The sequence below is a fragment of the Hemicordylus capensis genome, chromosome 3, assembly GCF_027244095.1.
Source record: "Hemicordylus capensis ecotype Gifberg chromosome 3, rHemCap1.1.pri, whole genome shotgun sequence".
Lineage (NCBI taxonomy): Eukaryota > Metazoa > Chordata > Lepidosauria > Squamata > Cordylidae > Hemicordylus > Hemicordylus capensis.
In genome coordinates, this window is record NC_069659.1 from 252,061,202 (window position 1) to 252,086,073 (window position 24,872).

A 24,872-nucleotide genomic window follows, 5' to 3' on the forward strand; every position below is an offset into this window, starting at 1 on the left:
TTGCTCGCATGAGAAGTAGATCTTGCTGAAAACCTGTTTAGAACATGACATTCTTTTGTACAGCAAGCACGTTTCAAAGTATTGCTTTCAACTGAAGATTATGTGAGTTTCACACTACTATTTTAATGGATAATATTTCTGTAATCGAAAAACTGCTATTTAATGGCTTCCTGGGGCATTTTGCACTATATGATTACACAGTCATAAGAAACAGTTGCCTTTTCCATAAAAGAATAACTCCTATATTAAGGCTTGTTTCTTCTTTGCAGAGACGTGAAACCAGACAATATTCTCCTTGATGAGCAAGGTAAGGGAAAAATGCTAATTATGTCTACTACCTTTATATCTGAATAGCCTTTTTTCCCACAGTGCTTTGTCTCTTGTGCAGTCATTTACATGTTTCAATTTTATATTTCAATTGTTGTGGTTATGAATGATGTGCACAAGGTTAAGGGATTCAAAAGTGAGTGGATTCTGTTTATCAGCTGCCTAGACTTATTTCAGTGACGAATTAGTCGTAATTGACATTTATTGCTAGCTACTATTACTTCTGGAAACGTTTTGATAAGTGCTGCTTTATGCAAAAGCAATTAAAATTGAAGCATTATTGGGTACTCATTGTCCTTTGCTGATATAGGTACCTTCTACAAAGGGCATATTCACACATTTCTCTTGTTGAATATCTGATACCTTCTCAGACAGAGGTAAGAATTAAGGGCTGGTGTTATACTTGAATTTCTGAGAGATAAGCCAGGAGTAAAGCAGGATTGCGGCCTTCTGCTGAGCCTTGATATACATATAGACCTCCATAGAAGCAGAGGCTTTCCTCTTCACTTTACCAATGCAGAGGGCTCCATACTTTTCCATCATTTGTTGGGGAAGCTCGCTTTCTTATGGCAGTCCATATATACATCCAGCGTTTGAGCTGTTGAGAACTGAAACATACCTTTCCCTCCCACTCCCGGGATTTACCATTCAGTCTGCATGTTTGAATGCTTCCTCAGCAGCTATGTAGGAAGGCCTTGGGAGTTTCAGCTCCATCAGCTACCATCAGACAAACAGGATAACCACAGTGAATCATGGCCAGGGTTACAATTCCTAACTTCAGTTTGCACCACAGATGCTCAACAAACTGCAGCCAGCAAAACTGTAGTTGAAGGAGAGGGGAGCTCCTCCCTGCTGCTCAGCCTCCCAGCCAGTTCCACGGCCAGACTGTGAGCAAAGTGTCATTACGTCACCAGGGCAACTGTGATTGGCTGCAATCTAGAATAGGCGTGCCGAGCATGATCATGCATTTTCGCCTGCCCTCAGCAAGGAAAGGGCATTGAAAGTCCTTTAAATGCCCTGCAATGCCAGTGCCACTTCTGCAAGCCATGGCAATGCCGCCACCGCCAGAGTAGACAACCACACTGAAAGCACCACACAAACTCAAATTCTCGGAGATTGGGGACCCGGGGGGGGGGGGGCAGATGGAATCCTGCTTTCAGTGCAGGAGGGGGGGGAAACCCCACATTTGCTAGAATGAGTTATACAGATGGGGGAGGCAAAGGATGCTGGGGGGTCTGTCCCACCATAACCTGGGAAGATGTCAGGAAGGGTGACCCTGGTGAAGAAGCCCATCCAGACCCAAGCAAATTCCTTCTGTCTGGCAGCTTGCTGTCTCATGAGAGGACCAGTCTTCTGGGGACATAGACTGGTTTCACTCATAAAATGGCAAATTCCCACCCGCATACCTCAAGCTCACAAGAATAGCCAGCCCAATTAAGGAACCCAAGGGGGCCTCACTTTAGTGGGGGCCTCACTTTAGTGTCTCCCCAACTCATTCTGCTAAAAAGAGGGGGGTCTCAATTACCTCGCTAGGACCCTGACAGCATCAGCTCTCAGCTGCCGTGTCTCATAGTGACCACTGGGGGGCGGGGTTAGGGTCATGGATCAAAGTGCTGGACTCCTCCCCTCTTTGTTCTTCTAGTGTTAGTCTCCATTTTGTCTCTCCAGAGATGGCCATTTGTTTTGGTCTCTCTCTTCAGCCATGAGCTACAGCTGAAATTAAGCTGCATGTTTTTTCACATTTGTTTGTAACCTTTTCTTTAAACAAATCCTTGTTCTTCAATCCTAAAGAACTGTCTCAAGACTCCTTTCTTTGCTGCTTTCTCATCAAACTGGTTTTGCTCTACTGTTTGGGGACTGAACTGCCATTCTTCCCCTACAAAGGGTTATGGGCCCCGAATAAAAATAAATTAAATAAAATAAAAAGTAAATAAAAAGAGAAAATCCTAGAGAGTTAAATAAAAAGCAAAGCAAAAAGGAAAGCTTTGAAAATGGAGGCAGCACAAGGATTCCAGATGATTGAAAAGTTGCAAGGTCCTGAGTACGAGCTCCGGTCTTTCAAGATGGAGATGCTCCACAAGAGTCATGGACTTGGCAGAGTTCTGCACACCCAGCATCCTGCAGATGCAGGAAAGGAGCAGAAAGAATGGGACAGAGAAGATGACAAGGCATCAGGAATGATTTGCTTGTTGGTGAGTGACCCAATCTTAGTGCATCTAAGAGACAAAAGAAATGCAAAACATATGTGGGAAACTCTGAAGGGTTCATATAAAAAGAAGTCTGTGGTTTACAAAGTGCATCTAGTAAGAAAACTGAGCAATAAAAGACTTAGAGAAGGAAAAACTCTGTACAAGCACATAAATGAAATATTAGAAATAGCTAGGCAACTGCAAGCTCAAGAAGTAATCATGCAGATGCAGTTTTGATAGGATTGCTGTTGAATAGTTTGCCACGTAGCTTTGATATTGTGACTAGTGCCTTGGAAGTCAAGGAGGATGCAGACTTACAACTTGTAATTAACCATCTAGAGGACTTTGATTTGTGCAGAAGGGATGATAGGCAACCAAATGAAGGAAATGCAATTAGAGCCTTGCAAATAAATAAGAAATGCTTTATTTGTGGAAGCCCCAAACACTTGCAGAATAAGTGTCCCAAGAATAAAGACTTTACTACATTGTTTTGCTTGCCTTTTGTCTGCAAAGAGAGTGAGTCATCTGGATACACAGAGTACAGAACTTACAAGCAATCAGGGCTGAATTGCTAATAAGCAAATGATATGCCTTGCAAAGACAGATAAATAGCAATAGCACTTACATTTATATACCGCTTTATAGCCAGAGCTCTCTAAGCGGTTTACAAGGATTTAGCATATTGCCCCCAACATTCTGGGTACTCATTTTACCGACCTCGGAAGGATGGAAGGCTGAGTCAACCTTGAGCCCCTGGTCAGGATCGAACTTGTAACCTTCTGGTTACAGGGCGGCAGTTTTACCACTGCGCCACCAGGGGCTCTTCCTGTTTGGAAAGCTAAGTCTAAGAAATGCAGCAGTGGCATCTGCATTGACTCAGGTGCTACAAGCAACCTGATTAGAGAAAGGGAGAGATTTATAAACTCAGATAGATACAGGTTGTAAAATCCCAATATATTTGGCACATGGAAAACTGATGTATGCTGAAGGGAAAGGATCTGCACAGTTGCTCTGCAAACTGGAGAAAGGAGAAACTACTGGATTAACAATTGAAGAAGCTTTGTATGTGCCTGCTCTAGAAACAAGTCTGATGTCTGTAAAATTTGCTACAGAAAGGAGCTACAAAGTAAAATTTAAAGGAAGGCACTGTTTCGTTACTCATAAACAGGAATTGCTTATGAAAGCAGCTTTACAAAAGAATGGATCGCTGGAAGTAGAATGCATGACTGAAAAGACCAAAACTGTGAAGGAATGCACACACAAAGGATGTCTTTATATTGTGGCACAGACGGTGCGGCGAGATGCCAAAATGATATGTCAGGCTAAAATGTTGGATTTGGTAAAGGGTCTAAAAATAGGCCCTCCAGCACTGAATCTAAGTGTACATGCTGTATAAGAGCAAAGGCAACCCGGCCTGCTTTTCTTCCATGCAAAGAAAGAGAAACACAGCAACCTTTGGATCTGATTCATAGTGATGTTTGTGAACCTATGCAGGTTTATACATCAAGAGAGAATAAATGTGTTACTTTCATTGATGACTATTCTAGATACACACCTGTTAAGTGAAAAGAGACAAGTACTAGAAAGGCTAAAAGAATATGTTGCAAGAGTGAGCAACAAGTTTGGGAGAAAGCCACAGATCCTCTGCACTGACAATAGTGGCGAATACACTGTCATAAGATTCCTAAAGGAGGAGGGTATTGGACACCAAGAGACTGCTCCTTATACCCCAGAGCAAAATGGAGTGGTGGAAAGAAAGAACCTTCCTCTTTTGGAAATGACCAGATTCATGCTTGCAGATGCAGTTTTGACTACTAAATTTTGGGGAGAGGCAGTGATGACTGCTACTTACCTGCAAAACAGATTGCTAATAAAGGCCATGGGAACAATGCCACATGAATTATGGCATAGCAACAAGCCCATTTTGAGTCATATAAGTGTGTTTGGATCTAAAGTATATACCTATATACTAAAAGCCAAAAGGACCAAACTCAACTGTAGATCTGAGGAAAGAATACTTGTTGGCTGTTCATTGGATTTAAAGGATATAGGATTGTAGTTCTTGCCACAGAAACAATTAAAATATGCAATGTAGCATACTTCAGTGAAAATGAAAAACCAAGCACTGGTGAATACTGGTGAACACTGGTGAACTGCCAGACTTAGAGCCCAATTTTCAGTTGGAGAAAGAATCAAGGCAACTGGTGAATCAAGAATCAAGGCAACTGGTGAATCAAGAATCAAGGCACTGGTGAACTGCCAGACTTAGAGCCCAATTTTCAGTTGGAGAAAGAATCAAGGCAACATGACCAAAAGGAAGGATCCACTGTATGTTTTACACCTGGCAGCGATTCAGCAGAAGAGGATGCTGATGACGAACAAAGGGTGTGGCGTTCAACACAACAAAATAAAGGAGTTCCATCTAAGAGACTTTCCTACATTGCAAAGGGAGAGAGGTTTCAAGAACCAAGCACATGGAAAGAAATTGATAACTTACCTGCAACTGAAACACAAAACTGGAAGGAAACTGCGAAAGAAGAAATGGAATAATTGCACAGAAATAACACATGGACTCTCACAGAGCTACCTGAGGGAAGAAAGACTGTGTGCTGCAAGTGGATTCTTAAAATTAAGCAAAATGCAGAAGGAGATGTCCAGTGTTACAAAGCGAGACTGGTGGCAAAGGGACTCTTTCAAATATATGGGGAAGATTATGAAGAAACATTTGCTCCCATTGTAAAACACACCTCAATAAGGACACTCCTAAGCATTGCAGCAGCAAAGAAAATGCAAGTGGATCACATAGACGTGAAAACTGCATTTCTTCATGGAGACATCAAAGAAGATATGTATATGGAGCAGCCTCCAGGATTTGTGGGACTTGTTAAAGAAAAAACTTGTATGTAAGCTGCAGGAAAGTATTTATGGACTAAAGCAGGCTGCAAGAGTCTGGAATGTCAAACTAAATCAGTTGCTAGTCAATGAAGGATTTATTCAAGGAAAGGCTGACCCTTGCCTGTACTCAACGCTCAAAGACAACAGATAGACCTATATACTTACTTCCATTGATGATCTGATAATTTGTTACAAAAATAGAGAGAACAGGCTTGAAATAATTAAGCACCTGAAAATGAGATAGAAGTAAAAGAACTTGGGCCTGTTTCACACTATCTTGGGATACACATATAGAGAGAAGAGGACATAAGCTATTTGCTTAACCAAAAACAGAAAAAAGATTTACTAGAGTATTTGGGACTTACAGAGGCCAAAAAAATGAGCACACCTATGGAAACAGGTTACCTAAAACAGAAGGAGGAGAGTCAGCTTCTGCCAGACAACAGTGAGTACAGGACAGCGATGGGAAAACTTGTATACGTAGCTATGATAACAAGACTGGATATTTATTTATTCAGTCAGTCAGTCAGTCAGTCAGTCATTCTATTTATATATTGCCCTTCCAAAATGGCTCAGGGCAGTTTACAAAAGGATAAAAACAATTAAAACTAGTTAATCAAAATCAAAAGTATAAAAACAGAATAAAACCAATTAAACTTTCAAACAGCTAAAAACCCTAGAAAACCAGGGCATATCGCTGCATCTGTGGGAACCTTGAGGAGGAAAGTAAGCACACTCAGCAAAGATGACTGGATTTCAGTAAAGAGACTAGGCAGGTACCTAAAAGGGGCAATCCATCTAAAATTAAAGTTGCCTGCTAGTAGTGGTCTCAAATTAGTAGATTATATGGATGCAGACTGGGCTGAGGATCAAACAGACTGGAAGTCAACCCATGGTTATGTATTCTTTGGTGGTGGTGGAGCAGTCAGTTGGCGTAGCTGCAAGCAATGAATAGTTGCTCTCTCATCTACTAAGGCAGAATATGTATCTGCCACTCAAGCACATCAAGAGGTGGCATGGCTGCACAAGCTAATGTCGGATTTCAACACAGACAAAACCCGCTGAGATGTTTGAGGATAATCAAAGCTGCATCCAGATCTCACAAATGGAGAATATTAAATTTGGAACAAAACACATTGAAACCAAATATCATTATGTGCGGGATGCACAAGAAAAGGGACTTGTAAAATTGATGTATTGTCCAAGTGAACAAATGGTAGCAGATGTGCTAACTAAGCCTTTGCCCAGGAATCATTTCAAAACCTTGAGAGAGAAGTTGAGGCTTAGAGACAGCAGCACGAGCTGATGAGAAGGAGTGTTGGAGCTAGGACCCTGGCAGCATCAACTCTCAGCTGCAATGTCTCATAGTGACCAGTGGGGGTGGGGTAGGGTCATGGATAAAAGTGCTGGACTCCTCCCATCTTTGTTCTTCCAGTGTTAGTCTCCATTTTGTCTCCCCAGAGATGGCTGTTTGTTTTGGTCTCTCTCTTCAGCCATGAGCTACAGCTGAAATTAAGCTGCAGGCCTTTCCACATTTGTTTGTAACCATTTCTTTACATAAAACCTTGTAGTTCTTCAATACTAAAGAACTGTGTCAGGACCTCTTGCTTTGCTGCTTTCTCACCAAACTGGTTTTGCTTTGCTATTTGGGGAATAAACTGCCATTCTTCCCCTAAAACTCCAAAAACTGGAGCAAGTCTTATCCCACTGGCCCTGCTAATGAGTAAGCCAGGGTTGTAAACCCCACCCCCACACCTGGGGAAGTGGCTGGGCCAGACTTCCCCACTCTTTCTTTGTAAAAATAGAAAAGAAAAGAAAGAAAGAACAGACACCCACCCCCAACCTCTCTTCCCTGTGCAGAATTGTGCATGCACCCAGGGGACATCTAGATGCTCCATGTCTCATTGCCTGGATGGGAGGGGAGGGGGAAGCACTGGGATGGACCTTTGAACCCAATCACAATCCTGGGTCCCTCTCTGTGTGGCATATGCAGATCTGCATGCTTGAGGAATCGTGGGAGAGGGGAGCCCCTGTTCTCCCGCCGCCGTGGGACATTCTGGAGCACTGGCAAGGGTGTACATGTACACATGGGTAGGTGTGCTGGCAGGGGCTCAGTTTTGCAGAAGCCTGTCTGGGGTCCCCAAGACAAGGAGAGCAGTCTTCAGGGTATCCCTCCCCAACGCTCACCTGCACATAGCAACCTGGCTCTATTTAGAGCCCCCATGGCCTGACACTCTCGTGAGGGAGGTGTTGTTGGGAAAGGCGATGTATTGTCCTCTTCAATCAGTTATGGTTCATCCGGGCATTGCTCTCTCTCTCTCTCCTACACTGCAATGGTACTTTTCATGAGTTGACTGGAGGTGTTCCTATGTCCCTTTCCTCTCATGCCTGGCCAGTGAGTGACTGGTTCCTTGAAAAAGGACCTCAGTTTACCTAAGGCTGACCCTGGTGAACAGCCTTGATAATGAGTAAGCCGGGCAGGGGGGGCACAAACCTCCCATAAGTGGAAGAGGCTGGCCGCTCCTTTCCCAGCTTCTCTGTGAAAAAGATAGCTGCTAAGGAATCCCTGCTTGGGGGGGGGGGGTGTCTTTCAAAGCCTGCCAACAGCACCCCCATCCAAAGCACTTGCATGGATGGTACAGACCAGGGGCTGCAGCATGGACCCTTAAACCCATTCAGAATTCCCTGGTCCGGCCTGGAGTGGTGCTATAGGCAGATCTTCAGGCATGGGGATTCCCAGGAGTAGAGAACCCTAGTTTCCAGCTCCCCCAGGATGGTGCAGCCTCCTATAGGGAGCACAGGCAGGGGGTAGCACATCTCCACATGGATGAGCAGGCTGGCAGGGGGTATGTTTTTGCAGCAGCTTGGCCAGAGTCCCCAAGACACGGAGAGCTATCTCCTGGGCACCTCTCCAGGGCACCAATCCCAATGGCTGCCATCGAAAAAGCAATCTTGCTCTATTAGAGTTAACTTTCAGCCTGTAACCATGGTTTCACCCATTCAGGTGTCCTGCAGTTACAACTTCAGCCAGCTGTAGCTGTGATTATCCTGTACGTCTGAACCTGGCCATCACCTCTTGTTAACTCTGTCACAGGAAAGCACTCTGTAAATTAGTTTGAATGACACTTCTGCCTGCCAATACTATTAAGATGGGGGACATGCTGAGAGCATGCCCATTCTAGTGTCTTTCCCAAATGCTCGACATCCTCCCAATATGTGCCATTATTGCTTGGGGAAGTAGTTCGTCCAAACTCCTGCTTTACACATGGTCCAAACAATAGTTTAAACAGGACATCCAGGAAAGATGTCGAGACACGCATACTCTTCCTTCTTACTTGCATGGGCTGGTTCTGGTGTGCGGGGGTCTGAACTGACCCTGTGTCAAGATGTTAGGGTCTAAAATATATCTGAAGTACCATGGTGTCAAGAGTATTAGCGCTGCTGCTTGTGGCAGCTTTGGGAGGTGGCACCATCAGGCACTACTGCTGGGGCCTCCACCCCAACTGGGTCTCACTGCTAGAACCTCTGGCTCTGCTGTAGCTTATCTGCCTTTCTGTTGCTACCTGCTCACCTGCTGCACTCACCTGCAAGCAGTAATGGGAGCAAGGAAAGGAGTAGCCACCACCGACTCCTTCTTCCTCGTCTCTGGGCTTTGGTGGAGATAAAGCCAAGAGAGAGTGGCTGGCAGTGAGAGGTGGGCCCACTGAGGATGTTTTGCCTAGGAACCCCCAGAATGTGCATCTGCTACTGGCTGCTACATATGCAAGAAAAAAAGATGCAGAGAAAATAAGAGGCAAACAGGATGTTCTAGTCTGTCCCTGATCCATGTACCACAGGACAGAAGATGGCCTGAAGAAAAGGGCAGGAAAGGCTTATTTTGAACTGTTTAATCTTGATTTGAAAGTAATCGTCCCTCGGGCAAGTTCTGGAAACAGTTCTTTATCTGCTGCAGCTCATACAGGGTTTCTTTCCAGCCTTTTGTGAGCGAGCAAATTGATTGGCTGCAGATTATAAAGTATTCCTAATTGTAATTTTGTGAGATTGTCTTGAGATGCGGTCATTAACACAAGTAGTCCAACATCAACCACTGACACATGAAACTTATTTCTTAGAGGGAGGACATACATGTAGGTTAGAAAGTTAATGGATGAATAAATCACATATTTTCATTACTGGGCACAATTCTGGAAGTGGGCCCTACATCAAAACCTTCATGTTCTCTACTGTGTAGTCTACCGCAAGCGTCTTAGGCTCAGTAACTTCTTGTTTTATTTTATTACATTTATAGACCATCCCATCCAAAGGCCCTGGGCGGTATGATGGCAGACTAGGATATTGAAAAGTAACTCTTTCCCGGTCAAAAGTTGAGCAGTTTAAATGGCTAAAGGACTGTGGTGTGGGTGGTGAGGAGGAAGAACCCAGCACCTGTGCCAGTGTGCTGCTTGAGTGCTTTCAATTACACTCTACATGCCACAATTTAATATGTGATTGGTTCAGACACGTAATTGCTCCCATCATGTCTAATATGGGCTTTATTCTCTCTGCAAAGAAACGCTTAAAGAACCTAACAGAAAGGATGGCACATTTCATCATTTCAGAGTGAGCTTTTGGACTGGAGACCCTTGACCATGCTCTCAGGAGTGTGATTCTAATGATTTACAATCAACATCTGGATGATTTGTACCAAGGATCGTCTAGTGCCTTCCGTTCTTTTTCAGCATCCCCATATGAATCATTTGCAGAGCTGTCAGGGAGCTTTTCACAATGCAAGGAAGAGGCAGCAGAGACTTGGCCTGCTTTGACCATGAATTGTTTGACAGGGTTGTGTTTGTTTGTGGTGTGTGTGTGTGTATTTTAATGCTGTGTGTTTTTATGTATGAGCCAACTTGTCTTTTAGGTGTCATAGTTAACAGATTACTAGGAAGAGATACAAGTAAGCTCTGGCATTGCCTAAACCCCAGTTCTTTTCTTCTGTTCCAAAGAGGAGGAATGTACCACTCACATTCTAGGAATTGCCCTTTTGTTTGTCTCATAAAGGCAAGAGGAAAATCATGAATTTGGTTATAGAGCAGGCTGACCCAGAAATGCCGAAATTACACAGTATAAATTGACCAAAACCTAGGTGCCATGCTGGCTCATTGTAACAAAATTCATAGACCTAGTATAATAACACCTTTATTAGGATCAATGTCCCTAATGCAGCATACAAACTTCCAAATTAGACAGCAGTCTTGTTCAGACTGAATATTCAAGGGAAATTATTTTTAAGTGGGTGTGTGGGGGGGGGGGGGAGGGGGTTATTTATTTATTTTATTTTTACATTTTATATCCCACTCTTCCTCCAAGGAGCCCAGAGTGGTGTACTACGTACTTGAGTTTCTCCTCACAAAAAACCCTGTGAAATAGGTTAGGCTGAGAGAGAAGCGACTGGCCCAGTCACCCAGCTAGTATCATGGCTGAATGGGGATTTGAACTCGGGTCTCCCCGATCCTAGTCCAGCACTCTAACCTCTGCTGTGAAACTTATCTTCAGATTGTTTCACTGATGCTTTTTTCTGTGATATATTTATAGCGCAAGCCCATGTATATTTATTCAAAAGTAAGTCTGATTTACTTGGGAATTACTTCCAAGGAAGAGTGCATAGGATATCAGCCTTAATCTGAGATTGTTTAGCCAAAATCTTTAAAAATCTTGATTCAGTGCCTATATAAATATATATATAGATACACACACACATATATATCAGCATGGCTTAAAATTAATGATATTTGAAACATCATGCCTAGATATCTTTTAATTGATCTTTTCTCCAGACCTGTAATTTACAGCTATCTTTTGTAAAACCTGTGCCAAAAAAAAAAAATACCCTGATCAGTTTGAATAATGCAAATGAAGCATATTTGTTTATAGCTGCTTATGTTTATGTACCAGAGTTAGGTTAAGCCAATTGATTGCAATAGGCTTAAGCAATTCTGAGATTTTGAATAATTCTAAAATTATTTTTGAAGAAGAAATGGGTTTGTTTAAAATTGATGGTTTACACAGAGTTTGGCCTTGACTCAATAAGAACCATCATAGAAGTAGGTTCTAATTTCAGGCAAAGATTTCCAAAATGCTCCCAGACAGAGACAAGAACTTACTCAAGAATAAGTCTTTATTTTAGAACTTACCACAATTTGAAGTAGGTAGCCACAAGACATTTCTCAAACACACCTCAGTGAAGATCTGCGAAGGACCCAGTACCATCTAATACAATTATTTTTATAACTTTAATAATGATAGTTGTTTACTGCTTTCTGATTGGATCTCACCTGATTACGCACATTACATGACCAGGCCCCCAAAAACATATGTACCACGTCAATGGTACATACATCAGTGGAATGTATGTACCATGTCAATGGAACATATGTACCACGTCAATGATGTTTCTGGTCATTGTTCACTGTCTTTTGCCTCCATGTTGAAATTTTACCATTGCTTTACCAAACCTGTTAACAACTTTTCAGCACCCTAACAGCAAAACATTTCCAGGCAGAAGCAACAAAACATTGGCCTTCCACTTTATATCAGCAAAACAAGCCAGAGTAAGGTTTGGTTAAGCAAAAAGCTCTACAAATCGAGAGCTATTGCCAATATGCTTCAAATAATCAGAAATTACACAACTAAACTTCCAACATCTTATTAAAGACTGGGGTAATGAAAATAGAGAACACTGGAGATGCAAGGGATTACTGATAGAAGCAAAAGCCCCCAAGAAAGCCCCATACTCCTAGAAAACTTGCTCAGCTTTCTTTCCTCCAAGAGTAAGATTTCACCAGACACCATCCATATGTGTAAAGGGTTTCCCCCCCTGAATCCATAAGGAGAGGAGAGCTGGTCTTGTGGTAGCAAGCATGACTTGTCCCATTACCTAGGCAGGGTTGCATTTGAATGGGAGACCACATGTGAGCACTGTGAGATATTCCCCTCAGGGCATGGAGCCACTCTGGGAAGAGCAAAAGGTTTCAAGTTTCCTCCCTGGCTTCTCCAAGATAGGACCAAGAGAGATTCCTGCCTGCAACCTTGGAGAAGCCACTGCCAGTCTGTGTAGACAATACTGAGCTAGTAAGACCAATGGTCTGACTCAGTATATGGCAGATTCCTATGACTTTTTAAAGCTTTTTTTTTTTTAATGAAAGTTCAGGTTTTTAGCATGTTGAATTCTGCAGCTGACACACAGTTCTGTGCACATAAATAAACATGATACTGACACTCTTGCCTTATTTATTTTAATCAGAGCTAGGATTTTATTGGGCTGCTTGCTGGTTACAGAAAATGGCTGACATCAAGACTCAAAGAACATTTTTGGTCACTCAAGGAGGAAGCAGTGGGTTTTGGAAATACTCTTTCGTCTATATCCACCTGTGCCTCCCAAAAATATGTTCTTGGAGGACCCTGCAGGACATATTTTCAGGAGGCACAGATAGATGGAGAAGGATTGCTGAAAATTGCCTCTCCCTCCTTGCATGATGGAAAACACTCTTCCATGAGCACAGCCTTAGCATGGGTGTTGGCCAATATTTTGTGAATTCATGCAACTAGCAGACTAAATAGAGATAGGAATACATTTAATGTTACTTATAATTACACTGTAAAATCTACAGCTCTTACTCTTTTAAAACAGCAAAAGAGCCTGGGTTAATCCAATGAGACCTCCATTTATGCCACCTGGTTCATGCTGTCAATAAAAGACAGACCTTGGGATGGTTCGGATGAGATACCTGCCAGCACACATGATATGGACAAGGTTGTACCAAGAACACACCCTCTGTGACATCCTGTTGCACTCTTGTACATCCGGTTATTTTATGGGGGACTGTTCATCTCAATCACTCCTATTTAAACAGTTGTTGGGAGCACATGTAGACAGGCACTTCAAATGAACTGCCTGCTCATGCGATAAAGGGATGTACAGAGAGCGCATTGGGGCATCCTCTGCCAACGTCATGGGAGGCCACCCCCTCCTTATTGTGTGTGCCAGAAAGTGTCTAGTCTGCACTGACTCATCATTTATTTAGGAATTTATACCCTGCCTACATTCTTAAGAACTTGAGGTGGCTTACAAATATTAAAATAATACAATAAAGTACAATTTTTAAAAGTACCGGAGGACCTTCATATACGCGAGTTCATTATCTGCGGATTTGCATATCTGCATTCAGGTAATAGATACCCGACCTCGACATATGTGGAAGGGGGGGTATACTCCAACCTTGTGTATCTGTGGGTCAGGGGTGGATGGAAATGATCACAGAGGTAATTTCTGGCCACCATTTTGTGTTCTGGAGCCTCAAAATGGCTACGTTTATTTAAAAGGGGCGGGGGAAATTGCAATTTTTGGTCAATTTGGGGGCATCCCATGGCACAGCGTAACTCGGGGGATCAACTAAGTATTGTAGGCAGCTTCCTCCTGCACACACACATACCCCAAATTCAATGTTTTTGTTCCTCCCCCCCCCATGGAGACCTAACCTCCAATTCCCCATTGCTGCAATGACTCAACATTCGCGATTTCCATTTCCATGGTTGTACCATGGAACCGAGCCCCTGTGAATATCGAGGTCCTTTGTACAGTAAGCAACAAGACTGTGTTATGCCAACACTTAAAGGGCCTTAGTATTAATGTTTGCCTTTGCTAGACTCTTTCAGTACTGTCTTTCTGAACCACATAGGCATCATTGATTTCAATCCCCTGCCTTTAATTCTTTCCTTTCTAAAAATCTGTTTTTTGTCTTTTTAAGGCCATGCACACCTTACAGATTTTAATATTGCAACAATCATCCGAGATGGTGAAAGAGCTACTGCTCTAGCTGGAACCAAGCCGTATATGGGTAAGAAAGATCCTTCTGTTTGTTAAATATTGACATTCCTATACAAACGTTCCCACAATAGGCTGTTTTGTCATCTTCTTCCCATGTAAAGTAGGAACTAGGGATGTATTTATACCAGCAAGCTGCATTGCAAGTATTACTTCATATTATTGCAGAAGTTATATGATCTTCTTTCCTAGATGACTGATGCTGCTTTTGATGAGAAGAAGCACTCATTGCAAGCTCCTTGGGGCTAAGATTTTCTCTTTCTCTCTCCGTCTTCCGTCCCTTCTTGTGTTACTTTTGTTAAATATTGTTCATCACTTTGGACATTTTATAGAGAAGCAACAAATAAGGTTTATTAATAAGGAAAGCACATTAAAAGAATAAAGAAAGCACCAAGGGCAGAACTGCCCGTGTTCAAGGGTTTCTCTTGAACATGGGCCACTCCATCCCACCTCCCGCTTCTGGCCACCCAGCCATTCCTGCTGCCTCCACTGCCCACCCGCCTCCACTGTGGCCTCCTCCTTCCATTTGCTTCCTGTCACCTCTCCTCACCCTGTCTGCCACCTCCTCTTTCCCTCTCCTCCTCCTCTGTTTACACGCTGCTTGGAAGTGCTTCCAAGTGTCACATGGGCAAAGGAGGAGGAGAGGGAAAGGAAAAGAGGTGGGCAGGTGAGACGAGGTGGCAGCGGGCAGAGTTAGAGATAGACAGGCAGCAGAAGTGGCAGAAGGTGAATGGGGCAGCACACACTTTGTATGCACCACTCATGCATGAGTCGGGGGCATGCATGCAGTGCGTGGCATCAGTGGGCCGAACACAGGCCTCCTCTGCACTAGCTATGCCCGTTGAAAGCACTGTGTTCCCTGGTGTTGCTGTAGAAGTAGTTGCAACATCTGCAAGAATTAATACTTCAAAAAGAAACTTCCACCACATTTGTAATTTCAGCTCTGTAAGATCAGAAACACATCCATGAGGGTCAGCAGCAACCTTCTGTGTGTCCAGTCTTACAGAGCACTTCTGAGGTGTGAGCAACGCCTGGAACTAGACCTCTGGCACATCAGGATGACAGAATGGGCTTAAGTTCATTCGTGCAGCACTAAACCATACCCTTCACCAATGAATAGAGGCACTAAACCATACCCTTCACCAATGACGCCTCCCAGATTGCTTGGGCACACCCACTACACATTCACAGGCATGTCCCTGTTTTCATTGGTAGGGGTGTGCACAAATCGCGGTTCGGGCACTGGTTCAGTGCAGGGAGAGGAGTGGGGAGTGGGAGCTATAAAACAGAGGAGGTGCTTACCTGCTCTCCACCAGCCCATGCAGTTTCCTGCTGGGCCCTTGCACAGCACTAGCACTCACATGGCGTCCGCACATGCATGGGCGCCTTATGCATGCTGGCACCACACGGGGGTACTTGTGTTGAGTGCCACCCCAACAGAAAGCTGCATGGGGCGGCGGCGAACAGGTAAGGAACTGCTCTCCTCTTTCTTAAAGCTTCCACTCCCATCCCTGCACCGAACAGGTGCCCGAATTGCGAGTCGTGCACACCCCTACCAATGAAAACAGGGACATGCCTGTGAATGTGTCGTGGGTGTGCCCAAGCAATCTGGGAGGCGTGGCTTACAACTCTAACTACAAGAAAGACACAAATGGGAAGCAGGTCAGAAAGCAAATTGTTCCCTTGTAACAACCAATGTTAATACTGACCAAGCCGCACCCCTCTTTACACATTGCTGAAGACCAGATCCCACCCACTTTTGCTGTGCATTGCATAGTGTCTCAGTGCCATGCATTCATCTACATGCAGATGCACTGGAGACACAAGGCACCCACCCACCCACCCACTTGGAGATTTAATTTCTATAGATTCCAGGGATGAAGCTGAGTCCTGAAGTTTCCAGCTCACTTGAAAAGCGATGAGCGAGGCAAAAATGTGGACCAAATGACAGTGATTTACCAGGAACAGTTTCTTGAAAATCGGGACTGCTCCAGATAAATAGGGACAGCTGGGGCTATTATTCTAAAGCAGAATTTAGCATTACCTCTGAGCTGGGCCCAAGTACCTTTCTTGGCTATGTAAAGTAGCTTTTGAAGGTCATACCTGCTTGTTTTTTTCTTTCGCAAAAGCTAGGGAACTGTCAGCAAATAGATATTCAGATCTATTTCATTTGTTTATTTGCTTACTTAAAACATTTGTATCCTGCCTTTCCATTCACATTGCTCAAGCTGGCTAGCAATATCAAGTGCTAGAAACAATCATAACAAAACCATTTCAGAGTTATTCAGATCAACCAACCATAGAGCAGAAATCAAGAAAGTATATAACTTTTTTGTTTGTTTTATGAACCTCCTGAGAACGTTGCAATAACTCAGTATACCACAAGAGAAATTTTCATGGAAGCCATTATTGACACAGACATCATGTAATCACCCTCATTTGTCTTTTCAGCTCCTGAAATCTTTCATTCCTTTCTGAATGGTGGAACAGGCTACTCCTTTGAAGTTGACTGGTGGTCCTTGGGAGTGATGGCATATGAGCTCCTTCGTGGATGGGTGCCGTATTCTTTATTTTCCTTAGATATGTTGATGGTCTGAATTACAACTTTGTTTCTGTTCTTAATGTTCTCCAGAAGAGAGCATTGACGCTTCCAAACTTTCTATTTCTTTTGCTTTCTCAGAGACCTTATGACATCCACTCCAACAGCCCAGTGGAATCTTTAGTTCAGCTGTTCAGCACTGTAAGTGTCCAGTACACAGCAACATGGTCAAAAGACATGGTGGCATTATTAAGAAAGGTATGTAACTGTATCCTCAATAGGACTGTATCCTCATAGTGTCACAGGCAATATGCAAACAGCTAGGACTTTTATCCAGAGATCTGCAATTGGAGTGCATTGCCTGCACACTACTGTGTGCCTGAAACTGCAAGTGCTTAGCCTCCAAATAATGATTCTGTGTGCATAGTTCCCAACGCAATGTCAGGACGCAATGCAAATTCTGTACTTGAAACTACACAAGTGGCACCCTTTTGCTCAGATGCTACCTGATCCAGTGTGCATATTGTGTGCACAGTGTGTACTGAATCTGAATGCAAATATATAGTGTGAATTTAAAAAAATATATTGTTTTCTTCCAAGATAATGGCAACAAGCCAGATGTTTAACTTTATTGCTAATGATATACAGCTGTCATATTTTAATCAGCAATCGAAAATATTTTGATCATCCTTTTTTTGCTTCAAGAAGAGCAACTTATTCCCTATTGTTTTAGAGATTGACTATATATTTAGTGACTTACTAAAATGACAAGCAACTCCCATGACTATGTAGATTTATAGCCTGCATGTGTGAATGGCTAAACACATGGGATTTACGTTGCAACAATCTGTTTGCTTCACTATACAGTGGGCAAATAATCAGTGCAGAACGTGTACTTGTAAATCCAGATTCCCAGACTCAGAATCTCTGCCAGACAGCTAGTTTGGCTGTAAAGAAACTAGAAGGCCCCCCCTTTTTTTAAAGTGCCCAACATATTTTTCCATTTTCATGATTTCTAATTACCAATTTAAAAGTGACGCTACCATATGATGCCTCACAGCTGAAAATGAAATTAAAGAGCTAAATTGAACAGAGCATGTATTCAAGTAAAAGTGGCCCTTTGCCATGTCTTTAGTGCATTAACAACATTTGCAATATATTAGAAATTGGTGTTCTTAGCACCACTTGTGAACAAATATACTAAACTTCTAAGGCAGACTCACATTTTCTATTTGAGGATAACCATTTTAGGATAACAATATTACTGAGTAAGTGCAACATGCACAATACCTCTTAAGTACCATCTTTGAAATTCATGCCCCTAATATATGCAATTCAGGTGTGATCCATCCATTCTTGGTTTGTTTTCCAATGCAGCCGGAAAAGGTTTTCAGTCCTTGTCTTTGCGTAAGAGGCTTAAGTGTTGGTTGGCTTAAATATTTGCAGTTAACTATTCTTAGGTTACATACGTGGTCAGAAAATATGGTTGCATCATTCCTTCAGCAATAGCTTACAAATGAAAGAGCTCTGGTACAAGCAAGATACCCTGCCACCCGCAAGAGTGCCCTTTTCATTCAGTGGAGGAAGTCTGATCTGGGCTCTTTCCAGATTACCTGCTACAACTGTGGTAGAATGCTTCAGAATCAAAAAATTCTGCAACAAAAAAATACAGCAGCCTTTTTGCGATGCACATACAATGTTATAGCACTATATTGCCACATTTAAATCCAAAACAAGGCACCTGAAATGTGAATGGCACCATACTGACAGCATGGGGACTGCGGTGTCACAACACAGGAAGTACAGAAGAACACTTAGCAGATGACCCCGTGACCCCATTGTAGGGTCTAATCTGGAAAGCGCCCTATACCCATTGATTAGGCCTCTCTGTTTCAATGAAAGGGATAATTTATTATGTCTGAGACTGGATATAAACTTGCAGCAGAATGAGGTGGTAGAGTCTAGGGATGTGCACGAGCCAGTTTAGCGCCTCCTCTGGGAAGCGCCAAACTGGCTTAGTTGCCAGCGTTCAAACCAGTTCGATGGGGTGGGGAGCAGTTCCCTTAAAAAGCAGGTAACCAGCTCTTTACCTGCTCATCCACTGCCCACCGCTTTTCCAATGGCAGTGCCTACTCTTCAAAAGGCCACGCACAGCTGCGGCACTTGGTCTTTTGGAGAGCAGGTGTCACCAGCAGAAAAGTAGCAAGATGGTGGATGAGCAGGTAAGGAGATGCTTTTTAAGGGAACCACTCTCCACCCCACCCGTGGCCGCCCGATCTGTTTGTGAACATCCCTGAAGGTGGTAGAGTGAACTAATGCCACTTCAGCTTACAGGTGGAATGGTGCTATTTTTTTTTTTACGTGCACCATATAAAAATGCTCTCTGAAAGGAGAAACAACAAATGAATTAAAATGGCACATTGGGGAAAGGTTGTAGCCCAACCTACTTCCTGTTATATTAGTTTTACAGGGGATCTTTTTTTTGGGGGGGGGGACGAGCAATCAAAGGTAAGATGTACCACTTGCAAGCTGCAGTCATTTCAACCTTGTTTTGCAGCATGGGTAGACCAGACCTGAGTGCACACAGACCTCTAAGTTGGTCTTATTTCCTCCAGTCCTCTAAAAATAGTAGCTAATCACTGAAAGAACTGTTGTCACTTGAGTATGAAGTGTTTGAGGTTGTGTGGGTTGTGTTTTTTTTTAAAGATTCTAGATTTATAAATAGAATTACAAGATTCTAGAAACAGAACTGTAATGGACTGTGCAAACTTCCCATGGGTTTCCCACACAGGTTCATGCATTAAGATAAAATGTGTTATAGTACTGTTTATCTTAGTGCAGAAGCCCATATGGGAAGCCCATGGGAAGCTCATCCAGTCTTCAGCTGCAGTCACAACATATGATCCACCTGTTATGTTATGTGCTACTATTTTGATGAGAGAGGAAATTTGTCATTTTATATTGGTAAATGTTAGGTGTTAAAAGTGACAGGTCAGCATTTTGTAAAAAAAAGAAATGCATACAAACAGCAATCAAGTGGCTCCAATATACAACAATATCAGGTGGACAATATATGTAATTAAAGGTTGATTTTATAGAAATAGTTCTCATAATTCCATTGGAACGTTCTCAGCAAGAGCACAAATGCCCTCTGCTGGATGAGTGCAGGGAATGCAATCTTAAAAACAAACATTGTCTATGGAAATTAATAGAAAATATCTGGAGTAGAAGACTGCTGTGGACTAATATGCAGCAATTATGTTAACATAACACTTTAAGCAGTTGTCCAGGGACTTTCTGAATGGACATGGCTGATAGGTAAACTTTAAACTCAAATCTAGGTAGAGTTCTTGCCAAATGTGAAGAGCATATAGAGAGTATCTTTGAAGCAAAGTTGCCAAAGCTGGGGTGAATGGAAGCATGGTAAATATTGCTTGGTTGGGTTACTTCTGGTGGGGATGAAGCAACCAGATGATCATGCCCTGATTGCCAAACTTAATCTGGATCCATTCAATCCACACATGTGTCACATCATTTCAGCTGTGTTAGTTGGCCTGTGGATACAGCCTGGCGTTGAACTGACTTACTCAACGTGGCAAGCCAGAATTTTGGATTCAGAGCTTTATCAGGATTAAAAATACAGCACCAAGCCGAAGTTGAATGATTTGATTTCTCTGTGCAGTCAGTACAGAGTGATGGGGAAAGCTGACGCTGACTTCCCACACTAGTACCGTATTGTATTGCTTTTCTGAATCCAGATGTATTAATTTTAGGAACATAGGAAGCTGCCATATACTGAGTCAGACCATAGGTCTATCTAGCTCAGTATTGTCTTCACAGACTGGCAGCGGCTTCTCCAAGGTTGCAGGCAGGAAACTCTCAGCCCTGTCTTGAAGAAGCCAGAGAAGGAACTTGAAACCTTCTGCTCTTCCCAGAGCGGCTCCATCCCCTGAGGAGAATATCTTATAGTGCTCACACATCAAGTCTCCCATTCATATGCAACCACGGTGGACCCTGCTTAGCTAAGGGGACAAGTTATGCTTGCTACCACAAGACCAGCTCTCCTCTCCAATTTTATATAAGAGGTGAAGCTATTTGACTGCATGGAAAATCTAGATGAAGAATTAAATGCACTGATACCCAGGTATGTGGCCAAAAGATACATGAAGGCAAATTCGAGTAAGTAGCTAGGAGGTTTTTCCCCCTCTCAGTTACTTATTATGTAAGCAATAAGGAGAAGAGCATTGAAACTGGCACTGCTTCTTTGCATTCTTTCTTCAAACATTGATACAAACATTGCAGCTAGACAAACCTTAACCATTCTCATATGGCTACACCAAAAATAAAAAGCACCCCTGCATCAAAAGCTTTCTGCCTTTCCAAAGCCAGCACATCATCTAGGCTTTAGTCTATGGTTCCAACCTAGTACCTGTCTCATCTGGGCAGCAGTTATTCAGGAATATATTCCTCCAGTATGGTATACATGGTAATGTTTATCCTCACAACAATCCTGTGAGGTAGGTTAGTTTATTTTGATCAAAATAAAAATTGATAGATCTCTTGGTTAGGCTGAGCGATATATGACTGGCCCAGAGACATCCAGTGAGTTTCCAGTGAATGGCTATTTGAACCTGGGTTTCCCCCAAGTCCTAGTCCAGTAATCTAACAACTACACCGTGCTGGTAGTCTTTCTTATTTAGGTAGATATTTGCCAAACTGATAGAAAATGATCCATGGTTTTCTTAACTGTTTTTAAAGTAACTTCCACTACTTAATGTAACTTCCTTTGCTATTTTTCTGGATTTATGGTTGCCTATGATTATAATATTTTAAATGTAGATTTTGTTGTGTTACATTTTCTGTATGAAACATTTTATTTATGGTTGTAATTAAAGATAAAGTAGTGGTAATCCTGGAAACCTTCCCTTCACTTTTATTTTGTACTGGGGATCTGAGAATATATATGGAAAGTAACTAAATAATACCTGCCCCAATGAACCTGTGCACAGTTTCATAGAGTGTTGATTTCTATATTGCTTTTGTAGCAATATTTGCCACTTATGAGCAGAGATGGCCACTGAGGGCGGCGCAGGGTGTGTGTGTCTTGTGAGAGGTAATGACTGTTAATGGTACCTCTGGCTGTTCCCCAGTGCCGCCTTCACCAGCCGCCTCTGCTTCTGTGGTTGAATTCCATGCTGTATCTGTAGTGTTTGCAATGAGGAAACGAGGCTGACATGATGTGTAGCCTACTTATCCAATCCAATCTTTATTACGGTCATAGACCAGAGTACAAAAACACAAAAAATGAACAGACACAGAAAAACAGAAAACAGAAGAACAAATATATCGATGTGTAGCCCTCTGTCACCAGAAGGAGGACTGAGTGTCTAGAAGAAGCCTTCAGTGTCCTGTGCTGAAGATTTCTTGCCACAGTGGACCCAGCATGGAGGGGGGCACTCTTTTGCATCTCTCCCCTTCAAAGGCCTTTCAACTTGTATAAATCTGTTCCTGAGGGCCGTGCACCTTCAGGGACATATGTATACAATTAGCAGGGCTCTGGGAGGGCAGGGAGAGATGTGGAAATTGCTCCCTTCTCCCCCTCTGCAGAGAAGCTTTCAGCGCAGGGATACTAAAGAGTTCTCAGGGACCTGCAGCCCTCCTTCCAACAACAGAGAGCTGCATATCATGGAAGCCTATGTGGCTAACATAGTTACATCCCACCCCAGCACTGTTGATTCCCAAACAAGTGCGCCACTGATGGGAGAAGTAACCACGTCATCTATTGGTTTCTCATAAACTTCCTCTTTCAGATATTAACAGTGTGCAGTGTGATGTGAGTCTATAGAGCTGCAGAGATATCATAAGAATTGGCCCAGACTAAAGCAGGCTTCCCTCCCAACTGTACGTTAAGACTTCATCTCACCCCACCACATTTGCCATTTCAGCTTTTGACAGTGAACCCTGAGCATCGGTTTTCTAGCCTAGCTGATATCCAGACCTCCTCCTACTTATCTAACACGGACTGGGATGAAATCTGTGAAAAGAAAGTGGAGCCAGGCTTTGTTCCCAATGTAAGTCAAAGCCATGAGTACATTTGCTTCTGTCTCTGATCCCTGGGTTTTGTTTTGCTTCTTGTGAAGGAGGCAGTGATATGAAGCCAAGGATTTTCTTTTTCTAATCAAAAATTGCTTTCATTATCTTGCTCATAAATCACACGGCGTTGAGGCAATATCTTGGTCTGATTATAAACAGAAAGGCCGTCTGCATTGCGACCCCACCTTTGAGCTGGAAGAAATGATCCTAGAGTCAAGACCACTGCACAAGAAGAAGAAGAGACTTGCAAAGAATAAATCCAGAGATAATAGCAAGGACAGCTCACAGTCCGTAAGTGTCTCCTTGCAGTTTGTAAAATAAACAAAAAGCTAGTAGAGCATCTCCCCCAACGTAGAAATACAGCTCAAATATCTGTGTTGTTATAGGATCACTTTGCACAAAAGACCCCCAAATTATTGCTTCTGCTAGAAAGCAGGACACTGCTATTCTACCATCAGAAGAGATATTCTGTTTTCCCTGGAGCAGTATCACAATTGCGGGGTGGTGATGTCTGTCTTCTACAGTCTTGGCTTCTGTAATGTGTTAATGCCATTTGTAAAGGCAGAAGACCAAATTATGTTTAGACTTCAGTTCCACCAGCCTATCTTTGTTAGGTTCTGCCCCCCATCCCTGTATATAGTGTCATCATTGCACAAGGTGTGTTCCAAGAAAATAACATAAGCAAATGTCAAGTCCCTGCCCCAAGAAGTTTATAGTCTGGCTGTGGGGAGAGGACACAAAAGAGAGAGAGGAAGAGTCAAATGTGATAAGGTGTGGGCAAATTCATGGATTCTGGTTTTCCTGGGATATTCTCCTTGGTCATCCTGATGGATGATCTCCAGTTAGGAAGTGACAGAGGGCATGTGACTCTGTTGGTCCTTTTGGATCTTTTGGCGGCTTTCAGTACTATTGACCATAGTATCCTTCTGGAGTGCCTGAGGGGGTTTGAGTTGGGAGACACTGCTTTGCAGTGGTTCCACTCCTACCTATCGGGCAGATTCCAGATGGTGTCCCTTGGAGACTTTCATATGGTGTCCCCCAGGGCTTCATACTGTCTCCAATGCTTTTTAACATCTACACGAAACTACTGGGAGAAATAATCAGGGGCTTTGGTGCAGGGTATTATCAGTATGTTGATGACACCCAAATCCATTTCTCCATGTCAGCATCATCAGGAGAAGGTATAACCTCCCTAAATGCCTGCCTGGAGGCAGTGATGGGCTGGATGAGGGATAACAAACTGAGACTGAATCCAGATAAGACAGAAGTATTTATTGTGCAGGCTTGGAACTCGGGAGACAATTTTGATCTGCCAGTTCTGGATAGGGTCACACTTCCACAGAAGGAACAGGTTTGTAGTCTGGGGGTGCTACTGAATCCAAACCTCTCTGTAGTGTCTCAGTTTGAGGCAGTGGCCAGAGGTGCTTTCTAACAGCTTGGGCTGATACGCCAGCAGCATCCATTCCTTAAGATAAATGAGCTTAGGACAGTGGTACATAGGTACATATGTTGGTAACCTCCAGACTTGACTGCTGCAATGTGCTCTATGTGGGGCTGCCTGTGTATGTAGTCCAGAAACTGCAGTTGGTACTTGGTACAGAATGTGGCAGCCAGGTTGATATCTGGGTCATCTCAGAGAGACCATGTTACTCCTATATTAAAAGAGCTACGCTGGCTACCACTATGTTTCTGGGCAAAATACAAGGTGTTGGTTATAACCTATAAAGCCCTAAACAGCTTAGGCCCTGGATATTTAAGACAACATCTTCTTCACCATGAGGGTCATCTGCGGTAGCCACCAACTCGTCTGGTGGCTATGCAGGGACAGGCCTTCTCTGTTGCTTCCTCACGTTTCTTACCTTGTTGTTTCTGAAGATGTCCTTAGACATTAACTAGTTTATTGAGTTCCTGTACACAGTGCCTAACTTGATTTGAAACTTCTTTATTCCAATGTGCATGTGCTCAGAAA

At 43.0% G+C, this 24,872-nt stretch overlaps 1 protein-coding gene across 2 annotated transcripts in view; it reads left to right on the forward strand.

Moving 5' to 3' along the window:
- Positions 1 to 24,872, forward strand: part of STK32C (serine/threonine kinase 32C) — a 307,311-nt gene that overhangs the window by 272,887 nt on the left and 9,552 nt on the right. For both annotated transcript variants that reach the window (XM_053311068.1, XM_053311069.1), the window contains exons 5-10: positions 270 to 307; positions 14,195 to 14,284; positions 16,723 to 16,826; positions 16,952 to 17,068; positions 22,756 to 22,881; positions 23,063 to 23,194. In XM_053311068.1, the coding sequence (XP_053167043.1) occupies positions 270 to 307; positions 14,195 to 14,284; positions 16,723 to 16,826; positions 16,952 to 17,068; positions 22,756 to 22,881; positions 23,063 to 23,194 (607 nt within the window). The remainder of the gene's footprint in view (positions 1 to 269; positions 308 to 14,194; positions 14,285 to 16,722; positions 16,827 to 16,951; positions 17,069 to 22,755; positions 22,882 to 23,062; positions 23,195 to 24,872) is intronic.